This window comes from Suricata suricatta, chromosome 2 (assembly GCF_006229205.1).
Source record: "Suricata suricatta isolate VVHF042 chromosome 2, meerkat_22Aug2017_6uvM2_HiC, whole genome shotgun sequence".
In the NCBI taxonomy this organism is placed as follows: Eukaryota; Metazoa; Chordata; class Mammalia; order Carnivora; family Herpestidae; genus Suricata; species Suricata suricatta.
Genome location: NC_043701.1, coordinates 132,763,700 through 132,777,659, shown reverse-complemented (window position 1 = coordinate 132,777,659; position 13,960 = coordinate 132,763,700). Strand labels below are relative to the sequence as shown.

The window sequence follows — 13,960 nt, the reverse complement described above, 5'->3', positions numbered from 1 at the left end:
ACTTGCGCCGCGCTCGCCATGGTGAGGGGGTCGCGCGCCCGCCGCCCCGCGGGGCTCGGGCTCGGGCTCGGGCTCGGGCTCGGGCAGGGGGTGGGGGAAGGAGGAGAGGAAAGGGCCGAGCGCGGGGGCGTGGCGGGGGGCGACGAGGGTGGGGGACGGGGCCTGCGAGCTCTTCGCTCGCTGGCCGCGCGCTGGCTGGGAGAGCCGGGGTCTCCGCCCCGCGGCCACCCGCACCCTTGGTAGTGTCCCAGTGCGGGCTGAGGCCGGGAGAGGGGCGGTGGCAGGGTGGGGTGCCAGCGAGGAGGGAGCCCAGGCCTGGTCCGGTTCCCAGGGCCGTGTAGCCCGGCCCCCTCGCTGCCGCGGGCGGGGCGTGGGCGGGTGGGCCCAGGACAGGGGTGGAGGTTGAGGGGCAGAGAGGCAGCGAGGGGGAGAGAGACCGCAGAAGTCTCCCCCCTCGGTCGCAGGTCCTCTTCCGTACTGAGGGGAGGGGGGGCGTCCCTTTGAGTGAGCATATCAAGGAGGGAGGCTGGTTCTGTGTTCTGCGCGCCTGTTTATCCCCCTTCTCTCTTGCACTTCTGGCACAGGGTCCTGCCAAACCCTCCGGGCGACCTGTGCTGCCCCCTGGCCTCAGGGCCAGCCCCCGCTGCCTCGCTCGAGGACTGGGCCCAGCAATATGGGCCTTATTGCTCAGGGTCAGCTGTCCTCCAGGCTGGGTGTCCCCCCAGGAGGGCCCTGGCCCTGTGCTCAGCTCTGCTTCAACACCTCTATCCTTGGGCAGGTGAAGGGGGGGCCCTGGCAGGGGAGGAGCGACTGGACTGGGGAAACTTTACTCGACAGCCCCTTTCTGGTCCCAAAGCTGTAGGAGCAGGCAGGAGTGTGGCAACAGCTGAGAGGGCATTTGGAAAGCTGTGGCTTGGAGGGAGGGGCGGTGGGGAGGGAGGGCTGACTGTGTGGTCCACGCTGCCCCCAGGATGCAGGGCATGGCGGGTAATCAGTAACCCAACAGCACACTCCCCCAAGAGGCAGAGGCCAGGCCTGACCTGTGATTTAGAAAGAAAACCGCCCCTTCCTCACACCTGATCCCAGATCTGGGAGGGGCTTGTTTCAGCCCCAGGCTGTGAAACTCAGGGGGTCCCAGAAGACTGAAGTGGGAGGGGCGCCTCCCAGTGGCTGAGGGAACCCATCCACTTTTTTGTTTTCTGGGCCAAGAACTCCGCAGCGGGTGCTGATGCCTGGGCTGACATCGGGTAATCCAGTTGCCTGGATACGTGGACCAGGCTTCTCACCCAGCCCAGCCCTGGAACAGAGCAAGGGTTGGGCACTAGATGCAGATCTCAGAGCTGAGAGGCACCAGACGAAGCCAGGTCAGTCCAGGGAAAACAAGTGTTTTCAGGAGGCAGAGAAAGGTTGACTTGGAGGCTGCAGTGCTTTTCCAGATCTACCCCACACCCGGGAGGCCCAGCAGGCCTGCCAGCCCCAGGAGCCTCCTTTTACCAATGTAGGGGTCGTGGCCTTGGTAACAGTGGAGCCTACTAAAGTGTCCCATCAGCTCCTCTTGCTGATATGAAAGTGGAAGTTCTTGGCCCCTTCTGCCCGTGAAGCCAAGGGAGATGAGGGCCGCCTTGCGGAAGAATGGCGGAACTGGGGCTTGAACCGGCTCTGCCTGCCCGGCCCACAGCTACCGGCCGCCGGCTGCCTCAGAAGACTAAACTAACCTCTCTCGCGGCCTCTCGCCTGGTCTCACTGATTCACAACTCCTGTAGCGCTTGGAGTTTCTGTCCTTGGGTGGTTCTCTTTCATGGTCTCCATTCTGGGATCACTTAAGCGCCCAGGCCTGGGTCCTCCTAGAGAATGGAACAGACCTTGGCTTCCTTCTGTCCCTGGGGGTTCCGCTTATGGCTGTGCCAGTTTGGGCTGCCCAGAGGGCACTTTGCACAAGAGGTAAATAGGGTGAGGCACGAGGTTTGCCAGCCGCCCTTGGCCAAGTTGCTTCCACTTTGGAACTGAGCTTCTGTGGGCTCAGGGTCCCCAAGCTGACCAAATAGAAAAGAAGGTGGGAATCTGAAACCCCTAGGCCTGGCAGCTGGTACTCAACTAAATACCCCCTAGGAGGTAGTGCCAGTGGAGGTCACCTGTGCCGTGGCTAAGAATCATCTGGAAGGCGTTTTAGGTGCTGGCTCCTTTGCCTGGCCCCAGGAGGCAGACTCGGAACCCCTTTGAGAACAATGCCTGTGTTCTCTTGGACTGAGGGCAAGCGAGGGGGACGAGAGCAGTGGTCATTTCCCCTTTCTAGGCCTCAGTTTTCTTGAGGAACAACAGCAGGAGCTTAGGGTGAACGGGATGAGGTCCAGAACAGAAAACAAGTTGGACAACCGTGGGTCCTCTTTTTCTAAAAGGTTGTGTACATTCGAATCTGGGCTCGATCTCCCTCATTAACTTGAGACCTATTTGGTGGTGGTGGTGGGGTTCTGTCAGGCTTTGTGGGCCAGGTGGGGGGAGTATTGCTCAACCCCAGTGGCCTGAATCACACCTCAGGATCTTCTGTTCTTTGAGAGGAGTGTCCAAACCTAAGAAACTATCAGTGCCTGAGCCCGGGCCCCACTTCCAGCCAGGGCTGGGCACCACCCTCAACACCCCCCAGTCAGTTGCTTTCGAACCCCCCCTCCCTCGGTTGGCTGAATTTCTGCCCCTCCCCCCCATCGGTGATGGGACCCACTCCTGGGTCCAGTGAAAAGAAATGCCCTTGGGCCTCTGTTGGTTTCCTCTCCTAGGCTGGCAAAGCACACAGGCTCAGTGCCGAGGAGAGGGACCAGCTGCTGCCAAACCTGAGGGCGGTGGGGTGGAATGAGCTGGAAGGCCGAGATGCCATCTTCAAGCAGTTCCACTTCAAAGACTTTAATCGGGTATGGCACCGGAGGGACCGAGGGACTGAGACTGGTGCAGACAGTGTCACGGTCCAGGACTTGTTCTCTCCCTTGAGGCCCTGCTACCCAAGACCCTCAGACACTACACTGGTCTGGTTGACTTGGGAGTGTCATCCTCAGGGACTGGAGAGTGGGGAGACAGGTCTTAGGCCCCCCATGCCTAGAAGTTTTAGGAACAACCCTTAGAGGAGCAGGGTCAAGTAGGAAGCAGAAGACATTTCAGTAGATAACCAAAAGGCTGGCCAAAGCCTGAACCCCTTCGTGGTGTTTCCACCCTGTTAGGTGGGGGCCCTGGTAACAGGACTTTCTTCCTGTGTCAGAAAGACCTCCTCCTCAGGCTCCAGCGCAGAGCTGGCCGCAGGGCACCAGGGGGTGACCGCAGCCGGAGGGGTCTCCTTGTGGGGGGGTTGGTCCGTCCTGCATGGTCTTACACCGGCCCGCAGAGGGGCCCTGCAGCCCTCTCTCTCAGACCTGGGTCTCCCTTCACTACATAGGCTTTTGGCTTCATGACGAGGGTGGCCCTACAGGCGGAGAAACTGGACCACCACCCCGAATGGTTTAACGTGTACAACAAGGTGAGCGACGCCCGCCTGCTGGGTCCAGTCCAGCCCAGCCCGTTCCGAAGGCCCCTCCCTGGGCTTCCCTAGGGGCCTCCCCCCCGCCCCCCATAGGTTTCCCGACCACTCCTCCTGGTCCTTTCAGCTCGTTCCTAGAATCAGCATGAACGCCCCTGCAGAACACTCAGTCCCACTACCAATGGAAGGTGTAAATTAAAACACTCGTGAGAGAAGCTGCGGCTGCTGTACTGTTGCGAGACTCTCGGGCAGGCAGCGCCCAGGAGAGATCGTAGGGCCTGGCTGCAATGCCCGAATGCTCGGTGTGGCTGAGCCCCGTAGCTGTGACCCTCTCCCACTCTTGGCGAAGGCAGTAGATTGAGCTGGGCCCTGACCTCTGGTTTTGTTTCAGGTCCACATCACCCTGAGCACCCATGAGTGTGCTGGCCTTTCGGAACGGGACATAAACCTGGCCAGCTTCATCGAACAAGTGGCGGTGTCCATGACCTAGGCCCTGCCCTTCGTCTTTGAAATCTTCAGGGGGAGTGGGGGCGGGGATTGAATTGGGAATCCAGGGAGGGAACTGGGGAGCCAGGGGACGGTCTACAGCCAGAATTGCCAAGTGACCCCCATGGCCTCTGTTGGGTGGAGGGTCGTGGCTGTGGAAGGAGATGCCAGCCTCACTGCCGACCACTCTGCATCCCCTGTGCTCTGTTCCCTGTGCGCTGAGCACCATCTTCCCTTTCTGGAAGACTTCACAGCAACAGTAATGATTGTCTTGCCAGGCTAATTGATCTCCTGTTTCAAATTCATATCCCAAGAAGCTGTGTCTCAGATGCACGGTCTTATCTTAGAAAACAGAACCCTAAAGTCAACCCCCTGCTATGTGAGGTGTGCCTCAAATAAAACTGTTGTTTCACTTGGCCTCAAGCTCTAGAACATGCTTTTCCCCAGGTCAGTCCAAACTGGAGTCAAGCAAGAGGCATTTAAAGCACTTACTCTATGGAAGGCACTGGGAGAAAAGTAGGAGCAAACCGCCCAGTCTGCATGGAGTTCATGGTCACGTAGCGGAATTAAGCAGGAAGCAGTTCACTAGGCAGGATGAATGAAGCCAAGGCTAGAGGCAAGGATAAGAAATGAGCTAAGGAGGGGTGCCCGGGTGGCTCAGTTGGTTAAGTGTCCAACTCTTGATCTTGGGTCAGGTCATGATCTCATAGTTTGTGAGATCAAGCCTCACATGGACTCTGCTGACTTGAGGTTGCTTGGGATGTTCCCTCTTTCTCCCTCTCTCTCTCTTTCTCTCTGCCCCTCCCCCACTCACACTTAGCTCTAAAATTTACAAAAGGCAGTGTTAGGTTGTATTATCTTTACCTGGTCTACAACATCCCAGGGGAAGATTTTTTTTATGTTTATTTTTGATAGTAAGCATGAGTGGGGAGGGGCGGAGAGGGGGAGAGAGAGAGAGAGAGAGAGAGAGAGAGAAAGAAACAGAACCAGAACCTGAAGCAGGCTCCAGGCTCTGAGCTGTCAGCACAGAGCCCAACACGGGGCTCAGACTCACTAACCACTAGATCATGACCTGAGCTGAAGTCGGATGCTTAATGAAGCCACCCAGGCGCCCCCTCCCATGGGGAGATTCCTAATTCTGCTAGTTTCTTGAGACTTGGCCAGTCTCCAGGCTTGTTTGCTTTTACTGTATAAGGGACAGGACATAAATCTGGTGATGGGCTATTTTACTATCTGAGCAGCTAAGGAGCCAATTCCTACAGATCAGTCCTCCAACCTAGTGACTCTAGGATAGAATATTCCCATAATGTGCTGGGACTGGGAAAAGTGGGAGCCGCAGAGCACAGTGTCCTCTCTCCCCAACGCATGCCTCATGGGTGTCCTTTTGCAGATGCCATTATGCAAGATTTTGGGAAGCCCTTCTCCCTCACCTATGATCCCCTAGCGTGAAGGTGCCTGCATGCTAAGCTGACTTGCAAGTGCCATGGTCCCTTGCAACAGGGTCTCACAACCCAGTCACCCTGGATGGGTTGGTCCTGCAACAGGGCCAAGAGACAGAGACTGGTAGTTGAGAAATCAGCCTATTGTTGGTAAGAGGGACTGGCAGGATCTAGAGACTAACGATACCTAGGCCAAGAGCAGGTTCTTAGCAAAGCTCAGTATCAAAACCAGTGAGATTCAGATGCTCTCCCATCATGCTCCCCTTCGGACTTAACCTTTCCTAAGTGTGGTTTCATCTGGTGACTGCAGATTAGGGGACAGAAGCCACCAGACATGGGAGTATGGAGCACGTGTTTCATCACCTTCCTGCCTCTGCTTGGTCAGGGGTTGACGATGCCATCCTCAAGGACACTACAGTTATATGAAGGACTTTTCTGTGGGACAAAGACATGAGCAATGCTTTTTCAGAAATAAATGTTCTAAAATTCATGCAAGTAACTGGAGGTATATGGGAAGGCTTTGAGAGATGATGACAAAGTGAGCCCAAGAAAAAGGCAATTAAGACTGCAACTTGGGAAAGGCTCTCAAACAGCTGACTCTTGCCTACCCAGGCTGCAGCTGGTGGCTGTCACACCCGGCCTCCCTCATGGCTTCTGTCACTGCCGGCTCTAGCAGGAAGTAGCTCATTGCTCCCAAGAACCCACAGGGAAGGCAGTGGGGTTTGCAGCAGTTAAGTAGCAGGAGTAAGCATCCAAATACCAATTCTTGGATGGGCCAGGCCCCCTAAACAACCATATCCTGGTGTCTTACTCTCTAGGGCTTATCCCAAAGCAAGCAGGTGCTCAGGAAATCAAGTCATTTAGCAGATAACTGTAGCAAAGACAGCAGTCCTTGGCTTGATTCTGGCAAAGCCCCAATGGAAGGAGAAGCCAGGTTACCTGAAGGATAGCCTCCAGGACCCGAAAATCCTTTGGAAAGACTTCTCACTTCTCATTCGTAGAGGAACAAGATGGCCAGCGGCTGCATGTGCAGAGCGATTCGGAAGGGTCCCACTAGCTCCCAAATCAAATGCTGGTCTCAAAGCCAGTGGCCAGCTGGCTGGGGCCCCCTCAGACGGCCCCATCCATCATGAAGTTATCAGCAGAAGTAGATGATGAGGATGACAGAAAACACAAGGCAGGGCCCAGGTCCTGGGGAACCAAAGACCTAAGTCCTAGAACTTAAACAGGTATGACCACCACTCCTGGAGAAGCCACCTGTAAGGGTGCCCTTGCCCAGGGGTACGGCCCACAACCATCTCACCACCAGGGGGTGCTCTCCCACTGGCAGTGGGTTCTAGAACTGCCCCGCCCCACCTGGATCTCCCACCTGCACCCAAATAATTGAATACAACCACTCACATTAGTTAAGATTTGAGACATTTAATTACTTAATTGCTTTTTAAGATATTATTGCTGCGGTCAGGAAGGGAGCACTGAGATGGGAAGAAGGAGGTTAACTACAGAAAAGGCTTAGAAGAGGCAAGTACCATTTTCCAAGTATAAAACTGGTGATATTAGAAGTAACATGGCAGTATATTCACGTGACTAGTTACTTAATGTAGAGATAAAACGGTGCAGTTTCTGCAGAGGCCAGTGGGACACCTGCTGGCAGCATGACCCCGTGAAGACGTCTGCCCGCCTCTGCAGACCAGGTGTTACTACGCGCACAGATATGCAGAGAATGGAAAGCCTGCAAGGGTTGAGTCAAACTAAGGCTCATGATCATAAAGTGGCTACAGTAGGTCCCTTTGAAAAACGCCACTGCCCCGGGGGCAGCAGTGCTGTCACAGCAGATGGAGGTCCTGCAGACGCCGCAGGGCACATGCTTCTCCGGTTCAGCAGCTGACAAACCACAGTGGTGGCTGCTGGGCGGCCCGTCCAGCACTACGGATGCACCGGGGACGGTCCACACAGAGCTCCTCTCTCAGGCGGTGCCCACCAGTTCAGCAACTGGAGGGAACATGACTCCCGTGTCCAAAGGATCTTAGCCTCTCCCTCTAAAACACATACACACACACACACACCCCAACCTGTCCTGGAACCCACAATGGACAGGAGGCACACACACACCACACCAGGCCTGCAGTGACAGGGCCAGCTAATCACAGTTATTGTGGAGGAAGTACAGTGCTAAAGGCCACGTCGGACAGACATGCTAAGGAGCCTGGGGAAGTCTGGTCGTCTAGGCTCTCCTGACCAGCATTCCCCGTGAGGGAGGCCGGAGGATACCAGCCTGAAGAGGCTGAATGGTTCAGGAGTCCCTGAGAAGGGTAATGGAACAGAGGAGATTTTTCTCCTGACTCATCTGAAAGTACTCCCCTACCCAAATAAAAATCTCGAAGACTGATGCATCTGCCCTAGGGCCTGGGTCAGGGATAGCCCGCCACTGCTCACTGAGGAAAAAGGCACACAATGTCGTCTTCAGAGGAAGACAGTGGCTCCGCCTAGATTGGGGCCCCGTGCAGGGGACAAGGGAGTAGGTAGTGGGCGCAGGGTTTGCTCCTGTCCCTGCACCACCCTGAGCAACTAGTCTTAGGAAGGAATCCCAGGCCCTAGGCCACGACTGACAGGTGCCACCATGCTTTCCTCTTCTAACAAGTTTGTCTCATTCTAGCCAGGGCTGAGAAGCATCCAGTACCTGAGGCTAAACTGCCATAGTACCTTTGGGAGCTGGATACAGGGAAGGAGGCAGGACACGCACACTAATGGGGAGGAAACTTTTCCTGGTTTGGGGGCTCTCTCTCACGCCCCCCTTATACCCACCGAGGGTAAGTCAAGGCAACCCATGGTGCTATGAGCTGTTGCGTCAAGCAAACATTCTCCTACACGACGGCTTACAGCGGTGGGGGAGGGGAGAACCAGATGTGACTCTGGGCGCTCATCCTGACACTCAGAGAAGCAGGGAGAGGGTTCGGCTGTGCTCCGAACGCTGCCAATTCAGATGGGCAGCACGAGGGCCGGGGAGTCCACGGTTCTCCGGAAACCACACTTTCCTGCTAATCCGGGGGAACGACAGCAAACAACATAGGCACGACTTCAAACACAGATCTCCAGAGACAGTAGCAACCAAGTATCAGAGTGGGGACTGGGAGCACGGAAGAGGGCTGCTCCAGAGCCTGCCTCGACAGACTGAGCGGATCTGCAAAACAGGGGCAGTGGCTTGTTGAGCTGTGTCCTGGAAAAATAAGGTGAGGCGCACGCAAAGTGACTCTAAGAGGGATGGCTCACCCACTCCAAGAGGAGCGCTAAGGCTGCGTGCTTAGAGCACGCCTACCACCCACCCAGGGAGACGTGCATGATGGGGACGCTTCCGAGCTGCTTGCCCGGCGGCCTGAGAGAACCAGGGACACCCTCGTGTCACACAAACCATGCCCCAGCCCTGCCTCAGGGATCAGGACAGGTCAGAGCTGCCGCGCACTGATGAAGGGAAGGTGAAAGCTAGAAGGTTAGAGAAGGAAATGGCTACAACGATTCCTAGGGTAACATTTGAGAGCAAGGGCAAAATAACTAGGTGATGGACTCATTCAGGGTCTCCACGTGAAAAACCACAAGAACGTAAGGGGAGGAGCATGAACCCTGAGGGTCAAGCCTTCTCGTGGTCCGTCTCGTCGTGATCTACGGAGCAAGACCAGATGCTCGAGCTGTGCGTGGCCTGTTCCACTCCCCGAGAACCTTCTGAAGGCCAGGAGCCCCTCGGAGCCACAAAGGGTCCGGACTCAGCGGGGTTTCGGAGAACCATTCATCTGGCTGCTTGGAGTAATGGTGTCAGTGCTGTAAAGGCTGTCCAAGAAGACCGAGGTCAGTTCCGCCACCAGGTTCCTGTCGACGATCGCCTGGGCCATGCCGTAGATCGCGCCCTACAAAGCCAGCCAGAGATCGTTACTGGTGATGAGGGGGTCAGAGGTGAAGCTGCGGCTCTGATCTCCTCCTCCCCCCATCCCCGATTTCTGAGTCCTCCTCCACGCCCCCCACCCCAGACAACTCTTCACAGGTACTTGCCAGTCTGCCTTTCTGCCCCAAGGAACTAGCCTATGGGATTTGCTGTATAAAATTCCAGAGAAAGCAGGCTTACTGCCTTTCCTGTGTCAAAACTTTCTTTTCAGGGGGACAGGATCACCACCTACCATTGTATGGCACTTTTAAATTTACAAGGTGTTTTATACATAGCAGATCTCATGTGAGACCAAACACCTTGGGCACAGGTGACACAGAGATTACTGGCTCGGGGTAATTAGGTTTGTGGAGACAGAACAGAGGCAGGAACAGACTCGAGGTCATCTGGTTCTTCCAAACCCCCAGGACACCTGAGCTTCCACAAGAAGCAGAAAATCCCAAGGGTCCCTACCATTCCTGTGGTCTTTGCTTTAGGGTTCTTCATGATCTGAGTGACAGACTCCCGGATGTCCTTTAGGAACTGTATGGCGACTCGCTTCCGAGTGTGTACCAACGTGATGCAGAAGTGAATACTACAGAAGACAGACACAGGTAGAGATGAACCTTGGGGGGAAAACATTCTAAAATAAAGCAGCGCCCCCCACCCCCCAGGAATTTATCGCTTGCTTCTTCGTGTGATCTGTGACAAGGGTTCCCAGTCCTGGAAATCAGGGAGCTCAAACACACTGGCCGTCAAGCATGGGCTGACACGAGGGCTCCAGGCCACAGCATGGTCTAGAACATCCTGACAGAATGAACATAGCTGCTAGTCCTGTCCCACCCCTCCCCTCACAGACTGTCAACTGCCTAGCCTTGAGCCACGTGACCACCAACGGAATGCTTTCACCTTAGATGCTACACCTTCATGGGCACAGGGCCACGGGGCTGGGGTCTTGAAGGACCTCAAGGCAAAGAAGAAGCTCTAACGCCCCCTGGTGGGAGGCTGAGGAACAGAGGGACTGTGAAGAATAATAAGCATGAGTCCACACAGGACTGGAAATGGCACCACCAGGGGAAGGGGGTCAGGTATGTGGAGGACACAGGAGAGACCTCTGCCGTCAGGGTGGAGTGTTTATTTGTAAGCACTGCGGAAGACTGGATTACAAGGGCATATTAGAGAGGAGAGCAGCGGACCTGAAGGATGAGAGGCCCCGAGGGAGGTTTTGAGGTAAGGAGTCAGTTTGTGTGCACAATCTGATGGCGGTGCACAAGATGGGTGGTGGCGGTGCGGGGGCGTCTCACGACTGACGACTGGTCTCAAGGTGCCACCACCTATTTTGCCAGTTTTAAAGCTAACGGTCTTGTTCTGGGTCTGGAGTAATCCCAGACGGCCAGACGAAACGCCACGGCCTCTATAGCTGGGGCCGCGGCGCCGGCCTCACAGCCGATCTCTCTGCTTGGGGCCACCTTGCTGCCCGAGTCCGTGGATGCCACGGCGCGCAGGAGGGCAGAGGCGCTTCCAGCTCACCTGGGTGGGAACTGCAGCTGGTTCAGGTTCCAGCCCTTGGCAGTCATCAGGTTAGACAGTCGGTAGATGTCAAAGTCTCGGGAGCCCAGGGCTATGACGGACAACTGAGGATTCCCAAAAACAAAGATGCCTTTGATATTTTCCAGTCTGAAAACAAATGAAAGGAAGGATCAGAAAGGAAATTCAGCCACATACAGTCCCTGCGCCATCACCTCGCTATTCATCCCTGTGACACAATCTGATCTTTCAGGGCTTCGGCTCTCTCACCTTCTAACATCAGGTGGCTAGACTGAGGGCAGTGGTCCCCAAACATCACAAATACTCAAAGGCCAAACTCCACTGAGCTCCAATGTGTCAGAATCATCAGCTTTTACCCTGTCTGCCCAACTCCCAAATTCTGGTATGCCCAGGCGTATCTGAGGCATAAAACAAGCATGTTAAGGGGCACCTGGGTGGTTCAGTCGGTTAAGTGTCCAATCAGCTCAGGTGATGATCTCAGGCTTCGTGGGTTTGAACCCCCTGTCAGGCTCCATGCTGACAGCTCAGAGCCTGGAGCCTGCTTCGGATTCTGTGTCTCCCTCTCTCTCTGCCCCTCCCCTATTCACACTCTGATTCTCAAAAATAAGTAAACATTAAAAAAAAAGATGCACAATAAAAAAAAATCCTGGCAAAATCATCTATCTCTACAGTTTAAAAAGGCATACAAGTAGGGGTCCCTGGGTGGCGCAGTCTGTTAAGCGTCTGACTTTGGCTCGAGTAATGAGCACACGAGCCTCATGTCGGGCTCTGTGCTAACAGCTCAGCTTTGGATTCTGTGTCTCCCTGTCTCACCTGCCCACGCCCTGCTCATGCTCTGTCTCTCTCTCTCCCAAAAATAAACATTAGAAACAATTTTTAAAATAAGTCACACATGTAATCCCTACTGCATGAAATGGCACAGCAGTTCTCCTCACACGGGTCTATCAGCTGGGTATATGCGGGCTTCTTTCAAATGAGACATGCCTCCTGGCCGCTCTTATTCACCTTCGGGATTCTGAAACCCTCCGCCCGCCCCGGGGAGCCAGAGACAGCGGCAGACACGTGAACAGTAAGTTAGCTGAACACGCAGCCTAGTTCCAGCCTGATCTCAGCCCTGGATTTCCCCACTTGCCCGCCCCCATGTATCCTGCCTCATCCCCAGTTCTCTTCCTAGTGATTCTCCACGGGAGATTCCTGGACCGGCAGCCTCAGTACCCGCTGGGAACTTCCTAGAAATGCAAACCCTCAGACTCCCTTTCCAGGTCCACTGAATGAGAATTCTGCGTTTCCAACAAGCCCTCCAGATGATCGGGACACATGCTCAAGACAGCATTAAGCTGTCTATCGGCCCTTGGTAAGAGCTGCTGGTTGCTGCCACGTCCTCTGAGACAGGACGGCTATGGATGAAGCCCGGGTCCGACCCTCCGAGTCACAGCAGGGCAAGGGAACGCGTCTTCTCGGGCCAGCACCACGCTCCTGAGCTGCCGCCCCAAACCCCGGGTCTCCCGCGGGCGGAAAACGGGCCGGGAGTGTGCGTGCTTGGCCAGGCAGATGCCTCGAACCTGCGAGCGGACAAAGCAAGAGACGCGGCAGGACCCCGATCTTGCACACATACTCGGACTTGAGGAAGCGAGATGTTTTGATGATCTGTTTGGTGGCCTCGACATAGCCGCTCTCACCGAAGTGCATCAGGGCAGCCCAGGAGGCGGCGCTAATGCCTCCGGGCCGCGAGCCCGCCAAGGTCGGGGAAGCATAGATGCCACCCTGCCAGTCTGTAGCAACGAAGAACTGATGGCTTCTGTACTTCTTGTCACAGTACAGCACCACGGAAGAGCCTTTGGGGGCATAGCCATACTGAGGGGGAGAAGCACACAGGTGAGTGTACAGTTCTGCCCTGACACGCAGTGCACAAACGTCCCCTCGTGTGCCAGCTTCTCTCTGCTTCCTGCTCACATTAAACACTCAGAGTCCAGGGGGCGCCTGCGTGGCTCAGTCGGTGGAGCGTCGGACCTCAGCTCAGGTCATGATCTCACGGTCCGTGAGTTCGAGCCCCACACTGGGCTCACCACTGTCAGTGTGGAGCCCACCTCAGATCCTCCGTCTCCCTCTCTCTCTGCCCCTCCCCCGCTCTCCCCCTCTCTCTCAAAAATAAATAAACTTAAAAAAATTTCAAAGTCAGAATGTCAGAGGCTGGAGGAACTCTCTGTGAGGGATGAGGCAGCCGAGGCCCCCCTCTCCATCAGCACGCAGGTTCTTACATAAAACATGATACGCCTCTGGGGCGGTGTGTCAGGATGGAAGCAAAGAATAAATTTCCACAGGAAACCAGAAAGAGGATGGAATTCGCGTCACTCAGAGCACTTAAAATCACAATCTGACTCCCTTCCCATTATTTTGATTAGTGTTATCCTTCCTGTTTAAAAAACTCATGGAGCTCAGAACCTAGAGGCCACGTGACCCGGCTAGAAAAGAAGCTGCGTGCCTGGTCCCCTTATAGAAAACGTGCCCTCCTCACGACCTCTCCCCGCAGCACACACGGAGCTAAGTTCGCTCCCTGCAAACCCCGGGAGAGACGGCAAGGAGGGGGCACAGCGCTGCTGGGGGCCGAGGTGAACCCGGACCAGATCCTGACGGGAGATCTGTACACGTTGTGTCGAGGCCGAAGCCCAGGTCCCCACGACACTCGAGATGAAAATCGGCTCTGCGGTGCAGTGGAAACATGGCACACGCTCCCAACCCACCTAGACTTGGTCTCCGTCCACCAGAGGTGACAGCACCCGGATGATTCTGAGCACCTAAGGTCTTCCCTCTCCACATGGCCCTGCCCGTCAGCTGCCCCCCCCGCAGGCCAGGAGCCCCAGCGGCGCTGAGCTGGTATGCAGCACCAATACACACCCTCTCAGGAGTCCCGCCGTCACCCTCACCCCTACCCTCCACCCCAAAGACTCGCAAAGCTTTGGGGAGCTCTGCTCTATGGGCCGCATGCATAGGTGCCAGCATGTCCCAGTCACATACGGTCGGCAGGTACAGAAATCCTCTTAGCCACACCCCACCAAGATAATGGGTCTCTTTTCA

At 55.6% G+C, this 13,960-nt stretch overlaps 2 protein-coding genes across 3 annotated transcripts in view; one reads left to right on the top strand and one right to left on the bottom strand.

Moving 5' to 3' along the window:
* The first annotated feature begins 6 nt into the window (after window positions 1-6).
* On the top strand, window positions 7-4,403 carry PCBD1 (pterin-4 alpha-carbinolamine dehydratase 1). The gene is made up of 4 exons (XM_029915447.1): window positions 7-21; window positions 2,772-2,903; window positions 3,419-3,499; window positions 3,891-4,403. Exons 1-4 carry the CDS (start codon window positions 19-21, stop codon window positions 3,987-3,989), a joined length of 315 nt encoding a protein of 104 aa, XP_029771307.1. The 5' UTR covers window positions 7-18; the 3' UTR covers window positions 3,990-4,403.
* A 2,423-nt stretch (window positions 4,404-6,826) lies between these two features.
* SGPL1 (sphingosine-1-phosphate lyase 1) overlaps window positions 6,827-13,960 on the bottom strand; it is a 52,805-nt gene continuing 45,671 nt past the window's right edge. For both annotated transcript variants that reach the window (XM_029931830.1, XM_029931829.1), the window contains exons 12-15: window positions 12,501-12,739; window positions 10,868-11,014; window positions 9,812-9,932; window positions 6,827-9,323 (exon numbers count right to left, since the gene is read on the bottom strand). In XM_029931830.1, the coding sequence (XP_029787690.1) occupies window positions 9,183-9,323; window positions 9,812-9,932; window positions 10,868-11,014; window positions 12,501-12,739 (648 nt within the window). In that variant the 3' untranslated portion in view covers window positions 6,827-9,182. The remainder of the gene's footprint in view (window positions 9,324-9,811; window positions 9,933-10,867; window positions 11,015-12,500; window positions 12,740-13,960) is intronic.